At 49.0% G+C, this 22,301-nt stretch overlaps 1 protein-coding gene and 1 long non-coding RNA gene across 6 annotated transcripts in view; one reads left to right on the top strand and one right to left on the bottom strand.

Moving 5' to 3' along the window:
• Positions 1-843: 843 nt before the first annotated feature.
• LOC132652491 (uncharacterized) lies at positions 844-2,686 on the bottom strand. The gene is made up of 2 exons (XR_009590135.1): positions 2,098-2,686; positions 844-1,981 (listed from the first exon to the last, which is right to left on the bottom strand). It is a non-coding gene; the product is annotated as an uncharacterized LOC132652491 (long non-coding RNA).
• A 108-nt stretch (positions 2,687-2,794) lies between these two features.
• Tmem131l (transmembrane 131 like) overlaps positions 2,795-22,301 on the top strand; it is a 130,756-nt gene continuing 111,249 nt past the window's right edge. For 4 of the 5 annotated variants that reach the window (XM_060378497.1, XM_021649649.2, XM_060378496.1 and 1 more), the window contains exons 1-3: positions 2,796-2,955; positions 3,532-3,602; positions 10,636-10,679. In XM_060378497.1, coding sequence (XP_060234480.1) covers positions 2,832-2,955; positions 3,532-3,602; positions 10,636-10,679 — 239 coding nt within the window. In that variant the 5' untranslated portion in view covers positions 2,796-2,831. Of the gene's footprint in view, positions 2,956-3,531; positions 3,603-10,635; positions 10,680-22,301 lie in introns of all 5 variants that reach the window. The other variant, XR_009590134.1, reaches the window with a different exon arrangement.

Here is a 22,301-nt window from a genome sequence, read left to right as displayed (position 1 = left end):
GCTTGTGGGCGTTTCCTTCTAGCCAGGGCTGAAGCTTAGATCCCGGTGGTGGCGGCTTAGTGAAATTCTTGGTCTTGTTCCATCGGGTGCGGCGAGCCCTAAAACTGATGGATAAATGGGGCAGTCGGAGGCTACTGCATGCACATGATTTATTCCAACATTCTAGTGATAAATGTTAATAAAAAGGCAATCCAGGCATTTGAAGTGTTAGTGTCAACTTTAATACTTTATAGGTGTGACATGCCTCCACACTGGGGATAAACTGTAATGTGATTTCTATTATTTATTGAACACTTAACACCAGATGCTTGCCTTATCTCCTTTCATCTTCAGTCACTTTCTGACTTGGCATGTCTAATCTCCAGATTAAGGTGGCTGGATTTGGCACTTATGTCAATTTCATATAGGATATGTTGAGATAGAACAGGTGTATGGACTTGCTTTTCATCTGTACTCAATAAAAGAGGTTAAAAAACATTAATATAGTGGATATTTTGAAATAAGAGTCGAGATTGTCACTGTGGTTTGTGGTGCTGGGCATTAAAGCCAGGCTCTTGTGAAAAGGGCAAAGGCTGTACCACGGAGCTACATCACCAGCCCTTCCCCTTTTTAATTTTGAGGCAAAGCCTCATAAAGTCGCCTTGGTGGTCTTTGCATAAACTCTGTTGTCCCCAGGACGGCCCTGAAACGGCTCCATTCTCCTGCCTCAGCATTTTAGTAGACAGATTTATAAGCCTGGGCCACCAGGAAAAGTTGAATGTGAGTTGTTTTCTTGTTATTATTTTTTGCTTTTTGTTTTTAGCTTATGGTGTAGGCTTAATTAAACACACACACACACACACACAAAGTTAAATAAAAAGATTTTACTCAAATTCTCAGCTCTACCAGCCTGTGACTCATCTATCATTGACAAGGGGAGAGCAGAAACACAACACAACACGCAGGCGTCATTTTTGGACAACAGTTTTACGTCAAAACATGGAAGCTCCTCAGTGGGCCATAACTTTACCGTTGTTCATGAGTCAGCATGAAACAGACCTCCAGAGATGGCTGAGTGGGTAAGATTTATCTAAGAAGACAGCTGTGCAATCTGTATCCTTCTCCAACCTCATGGCACTGTAGATACAAGCTGCTGGCCCGGTCAGCTCCAGTCAGCTCCCCACATTAGAAAGACCTCAGCCTGAAAATGTCCGCTGTCCCGGAAAAACTCTGCTAGGAGAATGAATGAGAACAGATGGCTTACAGCATATTTTTCAGTCTTATACGCAATTCTCATTGATAGTGTGGTGCTTTTTAGTGTGGGACTTCTTTAGTAAAAAGGTAAAATAACTTAAAAATTGGTGCAGTTTTACATCATGACTTCCAAGTTAAACCTCTTAACTGTCAGAGTTTGCTGTTTTCTTAATACGGGGGATTTTAAATTAACATAGAATAAACAAAACAGGCCTGTGAGGGAACTTTCCGTTAGAAACAAACTGGAAACACCTATGGTTATGCAAGTGTTGGTTTTGTAGTGCTGTGAATTAAACCCAGAGAAGTGAAATGAGGAGGAAAAAGGCGTCACGGCGGGATGGGGCAGAGGATCCTTGCTAGGGATGTTCCCAGGCAATCCAGAAAAAAAGGAAGAAATAGTCGGAGTCGCTCAAGTTGGGCCAAGCAACGTGACTTCCTCATGTGGACATGTTGCTTTTACGGTTTTATGTTGACCACGGCAAAGAAAGCAGGTGGTTTAAAACCCCGTTCAGAGTTGTATCCGGACAGCCACACCGGGCCACAGTCTTGTATTAGAAGAGAGCGTCCATCGTTTATTTTGTCCTTCTCCAGCGTCCGACCTGCTGGGTGACCACATTTCCCCACAGTCTAGACTGGAAGGCTCCAGAAGCAATTAGACAGAAGATCAGTGTAAGCAGACAGGTGGCCTCATCGCGTCCTGCAGCTCTGAAAGTCCTACGAGCTACGTCTGCCGCGCACAGCAAATCCGCTTAAAAACAGGCAAAAAATAATTTCCAACTAGGACTTACACTACTTATTCATGTCGGAACCGGGCAGGCGACCGTGCCCTCCACTTCAACTACGTCTGCTAAGTGGCTTGCTCACCTCTGCAGCCCGATTCCGAAGCTGGGTACGTCTGCCAGGGTCTCTGGAGGTCTCACCTGCGAGGAAGGCCCCCACCTGTCACGCGCTGGACCGTGTCCACGGAGGGCGCCGGGAGCCTGCGGCCACGCGGCGCTGAGGTCAGCCTCTCGGGTGCCGGGGGAGCCTTTATTCTAAATTACAGCCCTCGCAGCCGCCGGAAATCCTCGCTGCGGAGGGGGCAGCGGCGCTGCGGCTGCGCTCGCGTCTCCTGACAACCACAGCGTGTATCTCCACCAACATCCCGTTCAAGGCCTCGCGCCGGGCTAGGGGTCATTCCCAGGACCCCGCCCCGGGGCACCCCGCCACGGCGGCCGGCGTGTCGCCAACAAAGCCAGCCCAGGAAAGTGGCCGAGAGCAGCCCCTCCTCGCGGGCCGCGGGCCCCAGCCCCCAGAGCCGCGCGGCCGGGGCCCTCGGGCACGTGCCGCGCGCCGCGAGCGTTCGCATTGTCCTCGTCCCTCCGCTCCCCGCCGCGTTCCATCCCCTGCTATCCGCGGAGCACACGCGCTCCGGGGCGAGCGGCGCGCCGGCGCCGAGCAGCCGTCCAACAGCTGCGGGGGCGGGACCAACAGCGGGCCGGGGCGGGGCCGGCGCGGGGGCGGGGCCGGAGCGCGGGGGCGGGCCCGGGGCGCGGCGAGGCGGCCGCGGCGCCAGCCAGCGAGAGAGCGAGAGCGCTGCGAGCGCGGCGAGCACCAGCATGGCGGGGCTCCGGCGCCCGCAGCCCGGCGCCCGCCGCCGCACGGCCGCGGCCGTGAACCTTCTGCTGGGCGTCTTCCAGGTCCTGCTGTCCTGCTGCCGTCCGGGAGGGGCTCAGGGACAAGGTCAGCCCGTCGTCGGGGCTGGCTGTCCCCGCCGCCCCGCCCCCCCTTTCTTTTAGGGAACTGTTGAAATCCGCGGAGGCTCGCGGAGGACGGGAGCCCGGGCAGCGGGGGAAGGACGGGCTGCTGCAGCCCCGCGACCGCAGCGTCCCCTCGGCCGCCCTGGGCCGGGCCGGGAGCGGGCGGCGTGGGGCTCGGGGACCGCTAGGCGCGCGCGCCCCGGAGCCTTTGTGCGCGGGCCCCTGCGCCCCGGGCGCATCCCCCGCTTTGTGTGGCGCGCGGGTGCCTCGCCGCGCCCGGCTTCCTGCAGCTTTGTTCCCCCGGCCCCGTGGCGCGGCGGTCTCGTTCCCTGGCCCGGACCGAGCCCTCCACGCCCTCCTCCCCGCGACCGGCCCCGGGGCCGCCGGCTGGCCATTGTATTCGCATCCTCGGCTCACCCCTCGGGCGGCCTCCCCTGCGAGAGGAGGAGACGGAGACTTGTTTGGGGGCAGGCGGGTGGCACGGGGCACGGGCGAGGAAACAGGAAGCGTTTCTTTTCCGTGCATTACAAACGCGATGTGTTTTTTGGTGTCCGTGCAGCGATTGAGCCCTTGCCGAACGTGGTGGAGCTGTGGCAGGCAGAAGAAGGGGAACTCCTGCTGCCCACTCAGGTGAGGAGGACCGGGTGACGGCGGGGGCGGGCGTGCGAGGGAGGAGAGGCCCGGAGCTTGCCGGCCCTCCCCCAGTGGCACGGGAGCGCTCCGGTCACTTTGCAAGGCAAATAAACGGTCTGAACACCTGGCAACGGCGGCCCGGCGGCCCTTCGGCCTCCTCCCGCGCCATGTGACAGACAGGCTGTGAGTTAGGCCGGCCCCAAGTTCAGATGGTGGGTGCTCGGGCCACCTCTCAGGATTGAGTGTAGCACATCCTTGCGTCTGGCCAGTGGCGGGTGCCTTGGCTTGCTAGTGGTTCCTCCAGGGTGGGCGGGGGGCCTGTTTCGGCGTCTCCACTGTTGTCTCCAAGCCATCGGGTGTGGTGTGGATGGCAAGTGGCTGGAGGGTTGAACACAATGGGAATATTGATTTCATAAATGTTAGTGAGCGGCACATGCCATTAGCCTAAGTAGCCTTGGGATGAAGAAGTGACTTTAAAGGAGTGTAATCTTGGATTTTCTCCAAGTGTCTTTAATTCCTGTTAGTATACACCCATTTAAGAACCTGAATTTCTGGTTCTCCCCCCTCCCCACAATGATATAATGATTACATGTGGAAAAATAATTGCTAACGTTTTATTGGGAATCTGTAGCATAGAGGGCTTCAGGCTGCAGTGGATGGGGCACTGAAGCTTTTGTCTTCAATTGAATGTTTTCATTATGCAAGGAACTCTCAGTGACTTGCAGAAGGGACCATTTAAACATAATTTTGACGACTGTTTCTCACCAGCAGTGCAGTAGAAACCCAAAATGCATTTGTGTGTGTGTGTGTGTTGAATGATAAGAGAACATTATTAGCTTGCCTGAGGTAAATTTCAGAGTGTTTGTTACTTCCCATGCTGGTGGTAGCATTACCATCAAGAGGCTGAGCTCCTTGCTTCTCTGCAGTCTCCAGCAACGTGGGTCCCCCTCTTAAGAGCTGGCCTGGAGATATTTGCAATGTTCATTTTGACCAGGGCTAATGAAAAACAGCTTGCAGGCAGAGAGGTGGTCACTTTCTTAGAAGACAGTTTCCCAGCTCTTTCCTGAAGGCCAGCAGGCTAAAGGAGAGCAGCAAGTCGTCTTTCTTTGCCCTAAAAGTATATTCCCAAATGGATTTTTAACCTTTGATTCTAAATAATACATCTGTTTAGAAAAGAGAGGAAATAAAAGCCAAACAGACCAACAAAAACCCCAAAGTCAAAATAATTTATAACTGAGAACCAACACTTAACATTTGGTGTGTTTACTTTAAATAGTCATAGTTGTGAATATCAGTTGCTTAACAGTCGCATGAGTGACCTTTGACCCAGAGAATTCTCTACTATGCCCTGTGCCTGTAGTGTGCCAAATGTCATTCCTGGTCTCTCTCCCTGGATGCCACCGACACTTTGACGACCACCGTATCCTCGTCCCTCTTCCCACTCCGGGTGTTTGTCTTGCAGTGCTGCCTCAGATTCCACTGCTTAGGCCATCTCCTCCTGTTTCATTCCGAGTTAGCTGCAGCTACAGGAATGTATGCCTTCCACTGGACCATCAGTTTTACCAAATATAGCATCTCCAAGTATGGAGAGAAACAAAACTTTCAGGTCAAGATGGGCTGCTGTGCTTTTGCATTTGGGTTCAACTGAAGCATCATGTCTTAAAACCAACCCAGACAGGAAAATGTTTCTGCCAGTGTGAAAGATATATTGTTTGTGCACAGGAACGGAAATGTCAGGGCCTGTGGTGACATTAATTACTTCATTTATAAGCTCAAAAGTTATTTTATAAAGTCTCCAGTTTCTGGCTTGATTTCACTGACATGCATGGTGTGGTTTGTTCTGATAAAAATAGTTAGTATTGGGACTGTGTCATGCCGGAAAACTCACCATAGACGTCGGTAGCTAAGGCATTTTAACCAGTGCTGTGCTGAAAGTGAAACTGGTGGCCACAAACATTTTCTGCACGTATAGACTCTATATGTGTTTCCTTTAGACATGGTACCGTGTGCATGTGCTGCCTGGGCAGGGAGGAGGCATGTGTGTATCTTAGATACAGTGTTCTAAAGAAGCTCATTTGGAAGGAGTTCTTTTCAAGGAACTTAGAATTATTTTCAAAAGGTTTTTCTTGTGTATGTCATAAGAGTCTGTGGAGAATATTTGTAGTGTCATGGAAACTTTATATCTTCCATGCACGAAGACTAAAAAATGTCTTTGGAACCTAAAAGTTGTCAGTGAGAAGTGAAATTGGAACATCAAGATGTTGAGTTCAATGAACAATAGATTTACCCAGTATTGATTATTTATACAGTTACTTATTTGGAAGGTTTTTGTTGTTTTAAACTTATGAGACTCTAAGTGATTAAGAACCTGTTATGTCATCATTCATTAAAAAAAAAAAAAGTCAGCCTGTGGTGGTGCACACCTTTAGTCCCAGCATCTGGGAGACAGAAGCAGATGGAGCTTTATGAGTTTGAGGCTTAGTCTACAAATCGAGTTCAAGGGGCTACACAGAGAAACCCTGTCTCAAAAAAACAAAACAAAACAAATGAAAACAACAACAACAACAAAAAAACAAATACAAAACAAAAACCAACCAGACAAGAAACTCAGTTGTTACTGGGCCGCCAGACCCTTGTTTAGTGTGGAGGTGTGAGTCCTGATGAGTCCCAGTGAGTATGCAAATTCTCCCCTTTTCTTTGTTGCTAGGGATTGAACCTAGGACCTTACATGTGCTAAACACGTGTTCTTGTCCCTGGGCTATATGGGGGCCCAGCCTCCCTCTTTTTTGTTCCCAGTTTTCTATGTCTGCAAAATTGGATATTTTTCCTATTAATTTCAGAGGCGCTCCAGGGTGCTTGTCTTGGTGGTTTCTTAGCCAGTGCATAAGCTCTGTCATGGAAAACAATTGCTTTCCCCTGCTGAAAGGGCTGGACCCAGCAGATAACTCAGTGTGATGGGCTTTGTGGTGAGCTGATACTCATGTTATTCCTGTGTGTGTGTTCTGAGGATGGCTCCAAGCCTTGTGCATGTTAAGCAAGTTGTATCAATGACTTACATCCCCCAGCCCTATTTGTATATTTTGTTATGTGGTCTCCTGTTAGGGAATTATTTTGTATAGTAACACAAAAAAATTATCAGTCATAATGGGAGGAAAGAAAAAGCCATTTGGTTTTATTGTTAAGAGTTATAGAACAGCCCTCCACCCCATTTTCTCACTCTCCAGCGCACGGAGTCCAAAGTGGTGACGGCCCAGACACCACACAGGCCTTTTCATTAGCTGTCTAGCCGTAGCTGCATCTGTGCAAGGTGACAAGCGTTGTGCACCTTACTGATCCATGTAAGGTAGGGTGATACTCTTTGACCTGCTCTGGCCTTTGGGCCTCCAGCCATCTGACCTGGCCTCTCTGTCCTGTTCCTCTCCTGGGACTCACTGTCTCGGCTGGCACTGGGACCCCTGAGCACTGAGCCCGGGATGTTGTCTGTGGTTGGGTCCTTCGTGAGTCTTGGATTGCTATCCGGTGGCCATCATCTCCTCCTTTCTGAATTTGGTGTGGTGCTTTGATAGCTATGTATGTGTGCCTGGGCTGCTGAGGGGTGAGGGGTGAGGGGTGAGGGTCCGCGCGGCCGCACTATTCCCTGTGTAGTGGGCACAGTCGCCTGTGATGCCTTTGGAGGAGAGGCAGTTGTCATATCTGGCCCCGGGTTTTTGTTGCTGAAGTTGCTCAGTCCTGAAGGTGGGCGGTGAAAGGGCTGCCGTTCACTGTCCTGTCACGGTGAGAAGCACTTTGGAGCTCCTCTCAGCAGGTGCCAGGATTGGCACAGCGCAGATGGGCGTCCCCAGCTGAGGGATAGCAAACAAAACTTTGTCTTTAAAAATACCATTTCTTGTTGCTTCCCCGCCTCTCAGTTCTGCGGGGATGGATGACAGAATTGGCAGAAAGTGAGACCAGAAGCCGAATAGTGAACAGCTGTTTGTTTAACCCAGGTACAGTCTTATGTAATAGCGTGCCGCTCTGGTCAGTGAATCATTAACTAGTGTTTGGAAAACTTTTTGTCACACAAGTTTATATTTGGCTTTGTCAACACTGAAAAGTACTAACCTGGGCTGAGAACTGTGAGCATCAGCGCCCTGTGGTCTTCCCTCACAAGCGCACCCCCAGAGTGTGGAGTGTTTTGCCTGGTTATGGAGCTGGAGCCGGGGTGCAGTACAGCTGAATAAGTCACCAGCTGCAACAGGGAAGCAGCAGGGGGGATTTGAACCCGGGACGTGGTTTGCTCCAGAGCCCGAGCTTTTGGCCAGAATGCTGTGTTTCAGGGCCACGTGACTGGCGCTGCGGTAACCGCGGTGACCGGTGCTGTGGTGGTGGTGGTGGTAAGGTAGGCACCACCTGTGTTGAAGGGGAGTAACTTGATGTTCTGCTTTGCTCTAGAGAAAGTTGCGTAGACGTTTCCAGAAATCCCGAGAGCTAGTAGAACCTCAGAGACAGCTGGGTTGTTCTAAGCCAAGCACTGGGGCAGGTGCAGATGGTGTTACGGTAAACCCAAGCACCTGCCGTGTGGCCCGAGCCATCAAGATAAAGGCATGTGGGTGATAAATGAGACGCCACGAAAGCACCGAGTGGTGCAGTGTGTTTGAAGGGCATCAGTGTTGTGTGCAGGCAGGAAGAAGCAGTGGTGGGAATGTTTGTTTTACTTGAAGCCGTCCGTGTATGCTGCGTTGAAAAGACACTTGAGCCAACTCTTGAAAGCAGTATGGGATTGAAATAGCAGCCCATGGCCTGGGGCAGCGGAGCAGGTAGGAGTAACGAGGATGCGGTCTTGTTCTTTGAGGGGTTGGTTTTATTGAGCCGATAAAGCTGGTGATGCCTGGGAAAGCCTTCAAGTGCTGAAACTAAGAATGGAGAGAAGAGGACGATGTCCCCCGGAGGGGTCACTTAAGGCTGAAGGCCAGAAGGGGCCCACCCTGAACAGTACTCGGTGGACGATGTCGTTCAGTTTCTACTGTGACATTTTAAATTACAACCGGAGCCTGCTGGTCTGGAGGAGGGATGGGTGTGTCAGGGCCCAGCGCTGTGCTGCCGACCATTCCTGAAGGTGCTTGGAGTCCAGCTCATGGCCGCTGGGGAGCTATTGGAGCATTTTCAGTCTAACAGGGTCTCGCTGTTAGCCCAGACTGGTGTGGAGACTCTCCACCCTCTTGCCCTCAGCCTTTGGGTCATCCTCAGGTTCCTTGTGGGGTACTGAGCAGGGACTTGAAGCGGGGTATACAGCGGGGGAAGGAGTGATGTGGAGGAAGATTGGTGTTGTGCTGATGCTTGCAGGATGGAGTGGAGTAAGCCCTGCATGTCGTGACAGTCCAGGCCCCACGGTACTGATGGTGGGCCAGTGCACCGGATAGATGTGAGTTTCCTGTTGGAGGTGGAGAGGGGGGCTAGAAGGGGCGTACCTAGGGGGCAAGCGTTGTGACGGTGCCCTCAGCAGAAGGGCTGGGTTAAAAGGTAGCTCAGACGCTTCTCTGCAGGCAGTCCTGTGTGCTCGCTGCAGAGTGGAGCATGAGGCACTGTATGCCCTGGCATTTGGGAGTAAGACCGAGTCGTAAGCCATGTGCCGTGCCTGCAGACTGGCTGCTAGGCGTGGTGCAGTGCAGAGCGAAGCTTGCCTCAGAGGCTTGAGACGTGGTCTTGGAGAGGGATGGGCATGGTGGAATGTGTGGACTGAGGAAGGACGGCACAGAAGATGGCAGCCCCGGCCCTGTAGTTCCAGTGTGGGTTAACGCGCTGATGTGCGTGCTTGGAAAGCTTTATTTACCTTTATTTCTGTGTGTATGTGGGCGCCTGATGCTCGGGAGGCCAAAAGTTACAGGTGGTTCAGAGCTGCCTGGTGTCCGTGCTAGGAACAAAACCCTGGATCCATCTCTCCAGGCCCTAACATGCTGAAGGTGTAGTGCAGGGGACCTTGGGCTAAGAAGAGGAGGCAGGAGTGGGGCTAGAGGGCCAGCTGCACTAGGAGTAGGAGACCCACAAAGGAGAAGCTAGTGGGTCAGGATGCCGGAAGCTCAGGGAAGGCTACCCTACTGAGGAAGCCTGGGCTGGGCACTGTGGCTGCTTAGCTGGACGTGGCGCTGTTCTGTGTCCACGCTGTGGATGTTTCAGTTGCCTTTTCCTCCTGACATACACGGGAGAGCTTTTTGAGGATGGTGTTTACTCAATTTACAAAATTAGTAGCGTTTTTATTGATGTTGAAGTATACTGCATGTTCATTGATAGAATTCTGAGGTAAGATATGTCTCTTCTTTTAAAATTAAATTACTGTAATATTTATTTATTTTGGAGACAGGGTCTCCCTATGCAGCCTTGCTGACCTCAGAGTCACTATATGTACTATGCTGGCCTTAAAAACCGTGTTTTTAGTGGGGCGTGGTGACACAGGTCTAATCCCAGCACTGGGAGGCAGAGGCAGAGGCAGGCAAAGCTCTGTGAGTCTGAGACCAGTCTGGTCTACACAGTCCAGGACAGCCAAGGCTACACAGAGAAACCCGGTCTTGAAAAAACTGAAAACTAAACCAACCAAACAAAAAACAAACAATAACAGAAACCCCTTTGTTTTTAAACCAGTGGTTTATTCACTAAATGTGAATGTAAGAGAGTACTGACAAATACTCTCTTTATTAAAGTTTATGGCTTTATATTTGCCATTATAACATTTTAAAAAAGGATTTTATTTTTGAGTCTGTGTGTCTGTATGTGAATATGTACATGTATGTGTGTGTGGCCCTCAGAGGCCAGGAGAGGCCTTTGATTCTCAGGAGGTAGAGTTGCCTGATGTGGATGCCGGGAACCAAACTTGGGCCCTCTGGAAGAGCAGTGGGCCCTGTTAACCACGGAGCCTTCTCAACAGCCTCGGCGCACGCCACTGTAACTCTGCTCACTGCTGTGCCAGTCACTGGAGGCGCTCAGTGCAGCTCGCCACCCCACTGTTGGTGTTTGGGTTTCCTCAAAACAGTTGCTAATGGATGCTCTTTCACTGCAGGGTGATTCTGAAGAGGATATGGAGGAGCCTTCTCAAGAACAGAGGTAAGGAAACTGGAGCAGTCACTGCCTGCCAGGTGCCCCTGCCCTTACTGGGGTGGCTGAAAGTCCTCATCTGTCTCTGACCATGTGTTCAATATGATCTGCGGTGGCGTTTCTCTGAATGTCAGTTGCACACTACCTTCTCCTTAATTAGAAATAGTTTTACCTTGTTATCCATTTGGAGACAGTCTCATGTAGTCTGGGCAGTGCAAACCTTGCTCTGTAGCTGGCCTTGAACTTGGGATCCTCTGCACTCTGGGTGCTGGAGTCAGATGGGTGCACCATCACACTCAGCCTATGGCAGTTGCTTTCTGTCAGTTTTCTTTTTTCAAATCACATCATTCATCGTGTGCGTCAGACAGACAGGTATGCGCATGCATGTGCTGGAAACTAGAAGAAAACTAGAGTGGGTTCTTCCTACTAGGGTGTGGGGCTGGGGGGTTGAACTCAGGCTGTCATGAGGGAAAGGAGGGCCTTCCCCTGCTGAATCATTTTACAAGCGCCCTGGTCAGCTTTCTGTCAGGTTAAGCAAAGGTATCGGATGGCACATGTGTGTATACATCAGTCTGTGTGTGCGTAAGGTGCTTATAGTCTGTGTATTTGCTTAAAAAGAGTGAATTCAAGTTTGCCTGCAGTGTACTCCAGTTGCTGTCTTTTATTTCATTGAAAAAAATGCTTGTTACCTCCTACCACTTGGGAGCCAGAGGGAAGCCAGTCTCTGTGAGTTCAAGACCAGCGAGGGCTACACAGAGAGAAGACAGTCCCAAACAAAGAAAAACAAGATGGGAAAAATGGTTGTCCCCTGCCCCCGCATCTTTACAATGACTTTGTCAAGCAGTAACTCACCCAAATGGCTCACCCATTTGAAGTGCTCCACTTTCAGTGTGCTCTCAGTTGCACAAACATCCCAGCTTTGGAAGTCCTCCGTCCCTCAGAAACGCCTTTCCGTCAGGGTCGGCCTCAGTAGCCCGTGGTGTCGCTTCATTTTGCTGCTGGCGGTTATTCCAGTGTTTTCTTTTATTTTTGTCCTCGGTTGCTTAACCCGGTTTCTGACTATTTTTTCCTTTTGTTCATTTTGTTTGTTTGGCTTTTCGGGACTGAGATTGTTCTGGATGTGCGGAGATCATACATGACACAGGTGGAATGAAGGCCCCTGTAGGACAGCCTTCTGTGTCCGTTTCTAGAAGTGCAGATTTTGGAGTCCTCAGAATCACCTCAGTGCAGTGTTGTGATGGATGAATTAATCGCCAAACCTTGTGTGAACTGTCCATTAACTGTCAGCTGCAGAACTGCCATCGTTTAGTGGATTTTTAAACTTCCCCAAACCAGTTTAAAATCTTGTGACTTTAAAAGGAAATGTTTGAATTGGGCCCAGTAGCATTTGCCTACAATCCTAGCACTTGGAGGCAGAAACGAGAGGATCAGGAGTTCAAGGTTATCCTTGGCTGCATTCTCAGTTTGAGGTCCTCGTGAACTATGTAGGACCACCAAAACCAAAAGCTGAAGTTCAGATACACCGAGAAGTGCTTTAGACAAAGAACTATAAGAAAAGTTACAAAGACACAGAGAGACGGCTTGCATGATTGTCACCCAGGCTCTGCTGTTGTCACTGCACGTATCTTCTAATACCCTGGTACATGTATGGCTGGGAGGCCAACACTGGTGTCTTACTGTGGACCAAGTTCTGGACTTTGTTTGGAGTGGTTTCCCAATGTCCTTTTCAGGGCTGAGTCGTCAGTGGGGTTCAGCAGCTTCATGGATGGTCTGAATGTCTTCTCTGGTTTAGCTGTTCCGTTATCCAACCACTTCATCAGAATGAGTGCCTGGATAGTTAGAGCTTGTTTTAATCCAGTACGTTTCTTTTAGACAGAACTCCACAGCTCCTCACCTCTGCTTTTGAATGTGATCATGAGCTCCTTGGCTTTGGGCCCCAGGATCCCGTATGAAGTTTCAGTTGCCGTGCCTTCTTGGGCATGATTGCTTCTCAGTTTATCAGTTTTCTAAGTTTTGATGGTCTTTTGAGGGGGTCAGGTATTTTGTGTGGTGTTCTTGAATTTAGTTTGTCTGGTATTTTTCTCATGGTTGTATCTGCTGGAGTGTTGGGGAGGAAGGCCACAAAGACCTTGCCATCCTGTCCCATCATGGCGTCACTTTCTCCTCTCATTCTGACTTGGATCACCAGGCCATGCTGTCAGGGCTCCCTGCTTGAAGTTCTTCTCACTCCCTCTTTTCATTCCATATTCTGTGAGGAAATTTACCACACAGAATCACGCTACAGCCCAGTACTAGGTTTTCCTTCTGTTTTAATGCCATTCATCCTTAATCTTAATTATGAAGTTACCAGTATCACTTTACACCCCCAAACAGCTTTTTTATAATCTTAAGGACTGCACCACAGTACCAATGACAGATGGACTTGGAGTCAATTGAGCTGCCATTTTCAGTTCAGCAAAAGCATCCATTCCTGTCTAGGTATCCTAGAGCAGGTACTATTCTAACAACATGAGACTAGAGAAATAAACTTGACCATAAGACAGTCTGCTTTATGAGAAAGCGTGATCGGTACCGCCATGTATCACTAGAGAGAATCTAGACGGTAAAATGTCTGTGCTACCCTGCCAAGGCTGCTTGAAGTGGGGCCTGACTAGGACACTGTGGATTCTGGGGTGTGGGGCCCGTAGAGCAACTTGTCTCTTACCTCACACTCTGGCTGAGGAAGCTGTTAGCGTAATTGGCCTTGGTGAAGACTGTGCATGTGTTATCTTGACTTCATCTTCTGTGGAAGCTCTGTAATTGTATTTGGTTGCAAGCCAGAAAAGCACTATTTGAAAACTTTTCCCCTTCTCTCCTCCCCATCCCTCCTTTTTCTCCTGGGTATTCTCCGATATCAGCAGCAATCTACTCATTTGCTGAGAAAGAAAGATTGCTTTGGAAGATTCGTGAAGAGAGCGAGCAAACCAGAGTGACTCTAGCTCTTGCCTGAGTAAATGCTCTGGGAAGCTGGGCTGGCTTTCTAAGAGCATATCTCTTTGATAAGCCTTTTTGGAGCACAGTGGTATTTGATAGGAACTGAACAGTTTAAGACTTGCTAAGGAATGAATAATGTTGTTATTTGAGCTTTAAAAATAATTATAGAAATCACAAACACTGCCTGGTCAGGGACAGTGTCTGAGGAAGGCTGTACTCCACCGCTGAGCTATACCCAAGCTGCTTTTGATTTTCAGAAAGTATTTTTATTTTTTATCTGCTTAGGAACAGCAGCAGTATGTTTTCTGCTCAAACAGTGAAGGTTAGTCAGTCAAAGGCAGATCCTGAGAGCAGGGGCACCAGGAGACTCCTGGTGACCTCTCAGCAACTGAGGTACAGTCGTTGGCAGAAGCAACTGGATCTTGAGGGAAGTTTCCTTTGAGTCTGGAGGTGATTCCTCAGCCCTAAGGCCTGCTGGGAATACTTCTTTGTTTGAGTCTTGATACCCAGGGATCCATTGTGGACATTCCTTTCATCCTGCTCCAGATTCTCCTTAGATGATCTCTCCTGTCCTTTTGTGTTTCTTCCCTATGAAAAAAGACAATTTCCAATCTTTCATCTTCCCCCTTTCTTTCTCTCTCCCTCTCCCCCTTTCACTTTTCCCCCTCTCTTACCTTGTGTATATTAAATGCTTACTTTGTTACCAAGTCACACCCAGCATTAAACCATTAAACCTTTGTCTTGTTCGAACACATACACGTACACACTGTCTCTTGTGCACGTGTGCACATATATGTATGGATGACAGATTGTACCTTCTCCCCAGAAGGCTTACCTAGAGTCTGCTGATATCTTTCTGTATCCTTAGGTGCTTCAAAGCTAGTGTGCCCAGAACTGAGCTCCTGGGCTCCTCCTTGGGCTCTTCCTCCAGCTTCAGGCCCTAGGTGAAAAGAACAAGCACCCTGGCCTAATACTAATGTCAGCGTGCTGTGTTACAGTAAGGTACAGGAGGGAGGGAGGGCGCGTCTGTTATTCCTATCATTCCCTCGCAGGACCAGCCCTCTTGGATGTGTGGCTCATCTTTATAGAGTCTTCTTCCTCTCTCCAGCCAGGTCTTCGTATCCCAGTGATATACTTGCTCTTGAGATCAGCCTTTGTTGGGCCACATCACTGCTGGATAGAGTGCAGCAGACTCCCAAGCATGGCCCCGGCACAGAAAGTCATTTGTGTCTGAGGGTCTTGTCCCCAGTGTTCTTATTTCCCTTCAGCCACATGGTGCCAACTCTATGCCCCTTCCTCCCTTCACTCAGGCCGCCTCCCTGAACCATCCTGTATATAAGCATGCTGACATTTTGTGTTGGTGCAGGATGCTTGCTCCCTGTGGAAATTACCTTTGTGGTACCTGAGGTCCAGCCTGATACTCCTTTTGATGCTTCAGAGCCAGGCCCTGTAACTCATGGCCGAGTTGAAAGGCTGTTACATGCTGCATATTCATGCTTTTGACCATTAGTCTCTCAACTCCATGACTTGTGTTTAACATATTCTCCATACCCAAGCCTCAGTCAGTCATTGCTGTTAAAGCCACAGCTGTGGTATCAGTGTTAGAGGTTGTGGCTTTAAATTGAGCTACTGTGATTGTCACATTTCAAGAGACTGTCCATTAGGTCACTGTCAGTGTCAGGTTCCTTGGGGCCTTATCCAGGGCACAGAAAACAGTGCAAAATGACCACATTTAGCTATGGTGGGCATGGCTTTAACATTATGGGTTTTTTCCCACTCTAATCAGTGTTTTAATTTAGGTTTTCTTAGTACTGGCTTTTAACAGGGGTGATGGTATATATTAAAACTGTTCTCTAACCTCAAAAGCCTTTAAAAAGATAGTTTTGAAACTTATGTTGTGTAATTTTTAACAAAGTTTTTTTTTTTGCCATTTAAATAATTATTTAGCTTTCATTGAAACAAATTAAAAATAATATCTGGTACTAACAGCTTTTCGTTTGATGTTTTTAGCTATTTAATACATCTTTCTGCTGGCTCTCGAAGTGGCTGGTTTTGTGTGCATTTGTATGTTGTAGTGCCTTATCAAATGCTTTTTTAATCCTTCGAGAATTGCTAGTCTATGACAGAGATAGGCAGGCCACTTCATTAATAATCAGTAGCCCCTGGAAGGAGCAAGTGGGTTTGCAGCATGAGAAGGGTGGGTTTGTGTGCAACCTGAGTCGCCCAGGTCCGGTTGAAGTCGCCCTGCCCCTTCCTCCAGATGGAGTTGCCTTTAGAGAAGTCACTTATCTCAGGACTAAAAGGCACTGTCCTTGCACCTCTGCGGCTGCCTGATTATTTATTGTGACAGGACATGGTGCTCAGCTGTGGAATCACCTCATGGAGCCCACTTAGTAGATGGGTGTTCTGCAGGGGAGCCAGGCAGAGGCGCAGCCCAGGAAGACTCGCCCACGGAGTAGATGCACATAGGAGACTCTGCGAAGTGAATGTGAGGCGAGAGCCAAGGCACAGCTGTGACTAGGAGAGACGCTTGGGTTCTTAGCTTAGGAACCCAGGTTTCAGTGTCTCTGGGAAGCCACAGCTCTGGGAAGATGAACTGCTGGTGCTTTGTGGCTCTTGTGCTGTATGCAGTGGGGGTTGTGATTTGAATTGCTCCACATGGTGTAACAGTGTGAGAAATGAAGGCGCTACCGAGACCACAACAGCAGCACTGATTAATTCTGGGAAGGCGTTCTAGGCTTCTTTTTACTTAAGATAGTAGCGCAGCTTGGGATTTCAGTGCTTAAATAATTTCCCAAGGCAGTATTCTCTGTCTGGGAACACCAACATTAAGATAATGGGGTCTCCTGAGAGCTCGTTACTCTTTTAAATGAATTGTCATCAAATTATTAGTTTGCCGTTAAGAGTTTTGCACATGTGAAATCTGACTCTAGAGCAATTGTGTCTATCCACCCTCCCCCAACATATGCCAGAGGAAAAAAATGTTGTCGCAAATAATTGCTGTGGTAGTCTAGACAATACTTCATATTTTCTGTGGCTGAGAGCTTGGCTGCTCCTCCAGAGGACCTGGGTTTGAGTCCCAGACCCTCTGCCTCCCTGAGTGTTGTGAGTACAGGCACACACCACCACGGCTTCTAGTCCTCTTTAAATGCAGTTCCACTGGACCCTGGGCCCTTTCCTGCCTCTATGCAGACATGCGCAGACCAAATGCCCGAACACATAAAACTAGGAAAGATTCTTGAGAATTCGCAGTCATTTGACGCTGATTCCTGGTCTCCAGAAGGTGGCCTGAACCATGTCTTGGTGTCCTCTTCTAAGGCGAACTTTCTTTAGTTTGAGAAGCAGATTTAGAGCCATTCCTGCTTTCCGCCCCTGTCTCCTCTCTGTGTTTAGTTCCGAGAGAATGGCTCTGAGTGGCATGCTGCCACCAGACTGTTCTCCTGCAGGAAGCAGGACTACCCCTGGGTGGTGCTCAGAGATGCCCACCACTGCATTTGCAGGCAGAGTGTGGCTTTAGTAACCTGCTCTGCCATCACGTGTGGTCTCCAAATAGACCAGATGCAGCATGCGTAGTAGGTAACTCATGTCCTTTTTCCTTCTTTGACTTGGCTTTGAAATTTAGTCTTTGTTGCCGTCTAAACAGCTGTTCAGGGGATAGTTAAGTCAGATGTGCAATAGGAATGTTTGGTGAGGTCTGCTGGACTCATGATTAATCTCAAACAAGCAAACAGACAAAAAACCACCAACAACAAAAGAGCTCACACTAAATCCAATTCATTAAAACTGGACTTAAGTAATTGCCCTGGTATTGTACCTCGTGGTTTACAGATTATTCTCAAATGTGTTATCTGTAGATAGCCAGGTGGGTATGTGGTGATACATAAATATAAAAAAATATATGTGTATATATACATATATATCACCAAATTGTTATTTTTTTATTATTTATTTAATCTGAGACAGGGTTTCCTTGTGTAGTCTTGGCTACCCTGGACTCACTTTGTAGACCAGGCTTTCCTTCAACTCACAGAGGTCTGCCTGCCTCTGCGTGTTGGGATTGCAGGGGTGTGACACCATGCCTGGTGATATTATTTTATAGATGAGTAAAGATTTTCACAATTGCAAAATAAGGTTACTGATCTATAAAAGCACAGAACAGACATGCTACACAAGTGTCCGTCTTCTCCATATACTCGTCTGCCCTGCTGTTGAATGCAGAGGAAGATAGGAAACCATTTTCCCACTTGGGTACATTGACAGTGTGTCCTGTGGGGTGAAACCATGTCCAGGATTCAGTTGTGGAAGCAATTCAGCTCTTTAGATAGTTCCTAGCAGAACCCCTGGAAAACAGGAGCCTGGCTCTTCAGATTGTCTCAGAATTGGATCTTTTAACATGTGTTAGGCCTGAGCTTTAATTTACAGTCTTGCTCCGTGAACGTTCTGCTATGCCCTTTTGAAATAATCTGGAAAATTTAAGCGTGGCGTAGTGGTGCACCGGGACTGTGAACACCCCAGCCACCGTGTTGTGTGTGGATAAGGTGTGCTGCTTTGTGACCATTTTAACAGCAAGGGACAGAAAACCCTGACTCAACCAGCTCCGACAGTAAAGAATGCACCATGCCACCTAAGCAGAAGCCAGGGCGGGGTGGCTCTGGGCTGGCTCGCTCAGCACCTTTCTTCCCACCTGCTTGTTTTGCTGTGTTCACTGGGCTCACGCTGGCCAGAGGTGTGCAGGCCTTATCCAGCAGGGCAGGCTAAAATACCCCCATCTGGTGCCTGTCTCTCAGTAGCACCCTTCACACTCTCCTTGCAACTCCCAGGTCACACCTGGGTCTGTGACCATCATTACCCTTCCTGGCCTACACTGTATGGACCCTGCTTGGTTAACCTCAAAGCAGGGCTTAGCCACAAGGGATATGTGCTTACTTGACCACAACCTGGGCTTTGCCTAAGTGGGAGCAGAGGCCGGGACGGTGGGAAGCCAGCAGCAGCTCTGCCTCACCAGGGGAGGGACAGGGGCCAAGTGTGGAGTGAGCCGCCCTAGGCAGTGGCCTTCCTGCAGACTCGGCTTACCTGGGAACTTGTTAGACAGCTGAGTTCTCAGACCCCACCCAGGCCGGCTGAGTCAGCAGCTCCAGGGGAGAGGCCCAGCCATGTGTGTTCAGGAGCCCTCTGGGTGATTGTGATGCAGGCTCCAGCTTGAAGAGTGTGTCCAGGGCTCTAAGGGCTCAATTCAGAATTACTTCTGTTGACAAGTCAGTGACGAGAAGCAGAGTGATCTCGGAGAGTCAGTCAGTCAGTAGAAATTGGGAGATGGAGGAGGTTGCTTGGTCTTGGCCTGTCATCGCTGGCCCAGGGTTTCAGCAGACCACAAACGCACACGCACTGTCTTCACACGCTCTCCAGTTGTGCCAGTGTGAGCCTGGTGCTCAGCGTGCCTTGGCTTACTGGTGCACAGGTGGGCTCAGCTATGGCACGGTAGCGGCCAGCTGAGCACTGGGAACCTTTCTCAAGCAGTCCGTTTACCATAAAGGAAGCGTGTCTGGCAGAAAGCATTGGCCCCTCAACAAAAAGGCCCAGGCACTGGGAGGGGGTGGCTGCGTGTAATACAGGGCAGTGTGTGGCGTGCGGCAAGGTTTGGGGATGAGGCAGGGAGAATGGGTGTGAAAGGATAGTAATTAGGTAAAAGAGAACCCTGAGAGACTGTGTGGGTCAAATCAATACAGGAACCACTCACACTAAAGGGGACTTCCGTCTCCCCTATCCGAGTCTCCCTCCTCCTCCAGCCCCACCCAGTGACTCAGGGTGTCAGGAACTTGGATGGTACTGGGGAAGGCCCACAGGAGGCAGCTGGGAACTCTAGGGAAGCAGTGCATTTGGGACAAGGCTTATCCTATGTAGTTATGTCGGAGAGGGGACTCCCCAACCAAACCATAGACTGGGGATTCCCTGAGGGCCTTCTGTGGTACTGTAGGAACCATTGCCAGTGGAGGGGGCTGGGTAGACCAGGGTGGTGTAACAAAGGGCCAGAAACCGATGCTTAGAACACTCAGAGTGTATTCTATGCAGGTCTGGAGATCAGACTGTTGGCCTGGGTGCTCACAGGGCCGAGTTCTTCTGGAACAGGCAGAGGTCCTTTGCATCAGCTGGCTGGCAGCTGTTGGTGTTCTCTGCCTTGCAGCTGCATCCCTCTACTTCTCCTTTGTCCCTATGTGTCTGTTGTTTTGGCAGGATGACCACACAGTTTGACTGGTAGCCAGCAATAACTTATAATACCTTGCAAGCATCCACTCGCCTGCTTCCTCCCCCCCCCCCCCCCAACACACACACACTGGAGCGCATAGGAAATCATTGTTTGGTTCTGGCTTATGCCCAGCCACAGCTAGGTTGTACAGCTTTATATCAGCTGCACAGCCATTCCTGAGGATTTTCTTGGCAAAAAGTGAATGGCTCTTCTTTCTAAATGCTTTCTTTGTTTATGTGTAGGAGCGTGTGCAAAGAAAATGACAGCAAATTGAGAGCTCTGTGTGTATGTGTTAATTGTAAGAAATCAAGTGGGTAGATTTAGGAGTATGTAGGTAAAGAGGAAGTAGGCAAATCCTTGAACTCAAACTATGCTTCTTTAGTTAGGATTTAGAACGACATGACCACAGACGAGGCTGTGGGTTGCGTATGCTAAGATGTGTCAGCACAAAGATCTTCAGCCCCCTGTATTAGCTACCTGGCCGTGGAGGCCAGGCTAGAGGGGATCACAGCTCGAGTGCATACTGTGGGCTGTTCCTTGGCTTGTGGAGGATCCTTTTGTTGTTTTCTGGAAATCCTGGAGGTGAGTCTCTGCCTTCATGCATTTAACGTCAGTTACCCAAGGGTGTCACAGTGCTGTCCACAAGGAATGTCTGCTCTTGAGAGTCTGAACACTTAGTGTGAAAGTCTGTTTTCAGGTGGATAAATGCCACATCAAATTGCCTGTTAGTTGGACTTTCGTGTAACTTAATTAGCAGCTTTGTGTTTGGGGAGAAGCTGATCTCTGATCCTGAAATTGGTTCCGGGTGGGGTGGTATAATTCCGGGGTGATTAGGTGCCCTCACAGCGCCCACTCTAGTCATTAGAGGCCTGGGCATTTGGAGGCAGAACTGTGAGGTGCAGAAAGCACTTGCTCTCCTGTCCTTAATCTTTTAATCCATTTAACCTGGTTGTAAAAGGAGGCTTCGTTTTAATTAGAAAGTATATTTAGGTGGCTTGGAAGGCGTTTCATTAATTCACCACATTTGGGTAGCTGGTGGGGAGCCTGTCCCTAATCACGTGCTTAGGTGCAGCTGAAGGCATTCTAGGTTTGCAGGCTTGGAGCGCAGGTTCTTCGAGGTCCACTGCAAACCAGAATTCTAGGTTAAGAATGAGCCTAAAGCCCAGGCAGAAGCCTGGCAAAGTGAGCTCAGGGCTGTGACCCGATCCTGCCTTTGCAGACTTAAGAGCTATGATGCCAGTTTGTGGATTAGGGTTTTTGGTGGGTTGGGTGTCAGTAGCTTGGACTCTTGTGAGTTTAAGGCCTGCCTCACTTAAATACTATTTACGTTTTCTTTTTATTTTCTCTTTGGAGCTGAGACTCAAAGGAGAAAATGGAGAAGGAAAGAAGCATTGTAAGAGGCTCAGCATCCCTGGTGGTCAATAGAAGGGAAGGGGCAGAACGCCAGAAACAGCCCAGGGAGCTGCTAGAGCACAGAAAGGCCGTGGGGAGGGACCTGGGTGGCAGGGGTTTGCCCACAGACGCTCTTTAGGGATTCTGGCCAGGCAGGTGGTGATTGTGCTGTTAGTCCGATGATGTGACGTGTGGTGTTTCAAATTGTTTTTTGTCTCAGTGATTTGTATCTTGTTTTGTCCCTCTAATTATTGAATGTGGTCCGAAAAAGAACTTTTATTCACATAAGCATGTTTATGCACAGCGTGGAATGTGTTGTCATATCTGTCACTGCATTGTAGCTTGTGTGGTTTTAACAGTTTGAGCACACTTAATATAGTCTCCGTATTAATTTTCAGTGGCACTTTTGTGGAGTATGATTTTGCTTTATCCTTTTTTTGATGTGAGGATTGAACTTGTGTGTACCAAAGTTTCTTAGGCTATGCTACTTTTCTAGCCTGCTTTGGATATTTTTAAAAAACAATATAGTAATAAACACTGAGCAGTGTTTATAATAGCAATAAAACACTGTTTTAGGCCCCGTGTGACACAGTATAAAAGCATTGGCAGGTCTTTTTCTTTAGGCATTTTGGAGAAAGTTAGCGTGGGCTATTTGTGGCAGCACGTCAGCAAACAGTGCATCCTTTGAGATTATCCCGCTGGGTTAGACTTTAGCATACACACTTAGTTACACGGCCCCCAGCTCACACTTCAGTCACACCAAGCTGCTGTCTTCAGCAAAAGCCTCATGGCCAGTATGGGCTGAATTTGTTTCCTTTCCACAGTTTGGAATTGTATTTATTTTTTATTTTGTCCAGGAGCTTGTGATCCTCCCGTGTCTGCGTCTGTGGTGCTGGTTTACACGTGCGGGTCGCCATGCCTGCAGTGTGTGTAGGAGCACACACTCCTTTTCTGGCTCACCAGAATTTGTTTTGAAATTAAAACAGTAAAGATCTGCACCTGCTCTTGGCATCCCAGTTCTG

Source organism: Meriones unguiculatus, chromosome 2 (genome assembly GCF_030254825.1).
Source record: "Meriones unguiculatus strain TT.TT164.6M chromosome 2, Bangor_MerUng_6.1, whole genome shotgun sequence".
In the NCBI taxonomy this organism is placed as follows: domain Eukaryota; kingdom Metazoa; phylum Chordata; class Mammalia; order Rodentia; family Muridae; genus Meriones; species Meriones unguiculatus.
The sequence above is the reverse complement of the archived record's forward strand: the minus strand, read 5'-3'. Positions and strand labels throughout refer to the sequence as shown.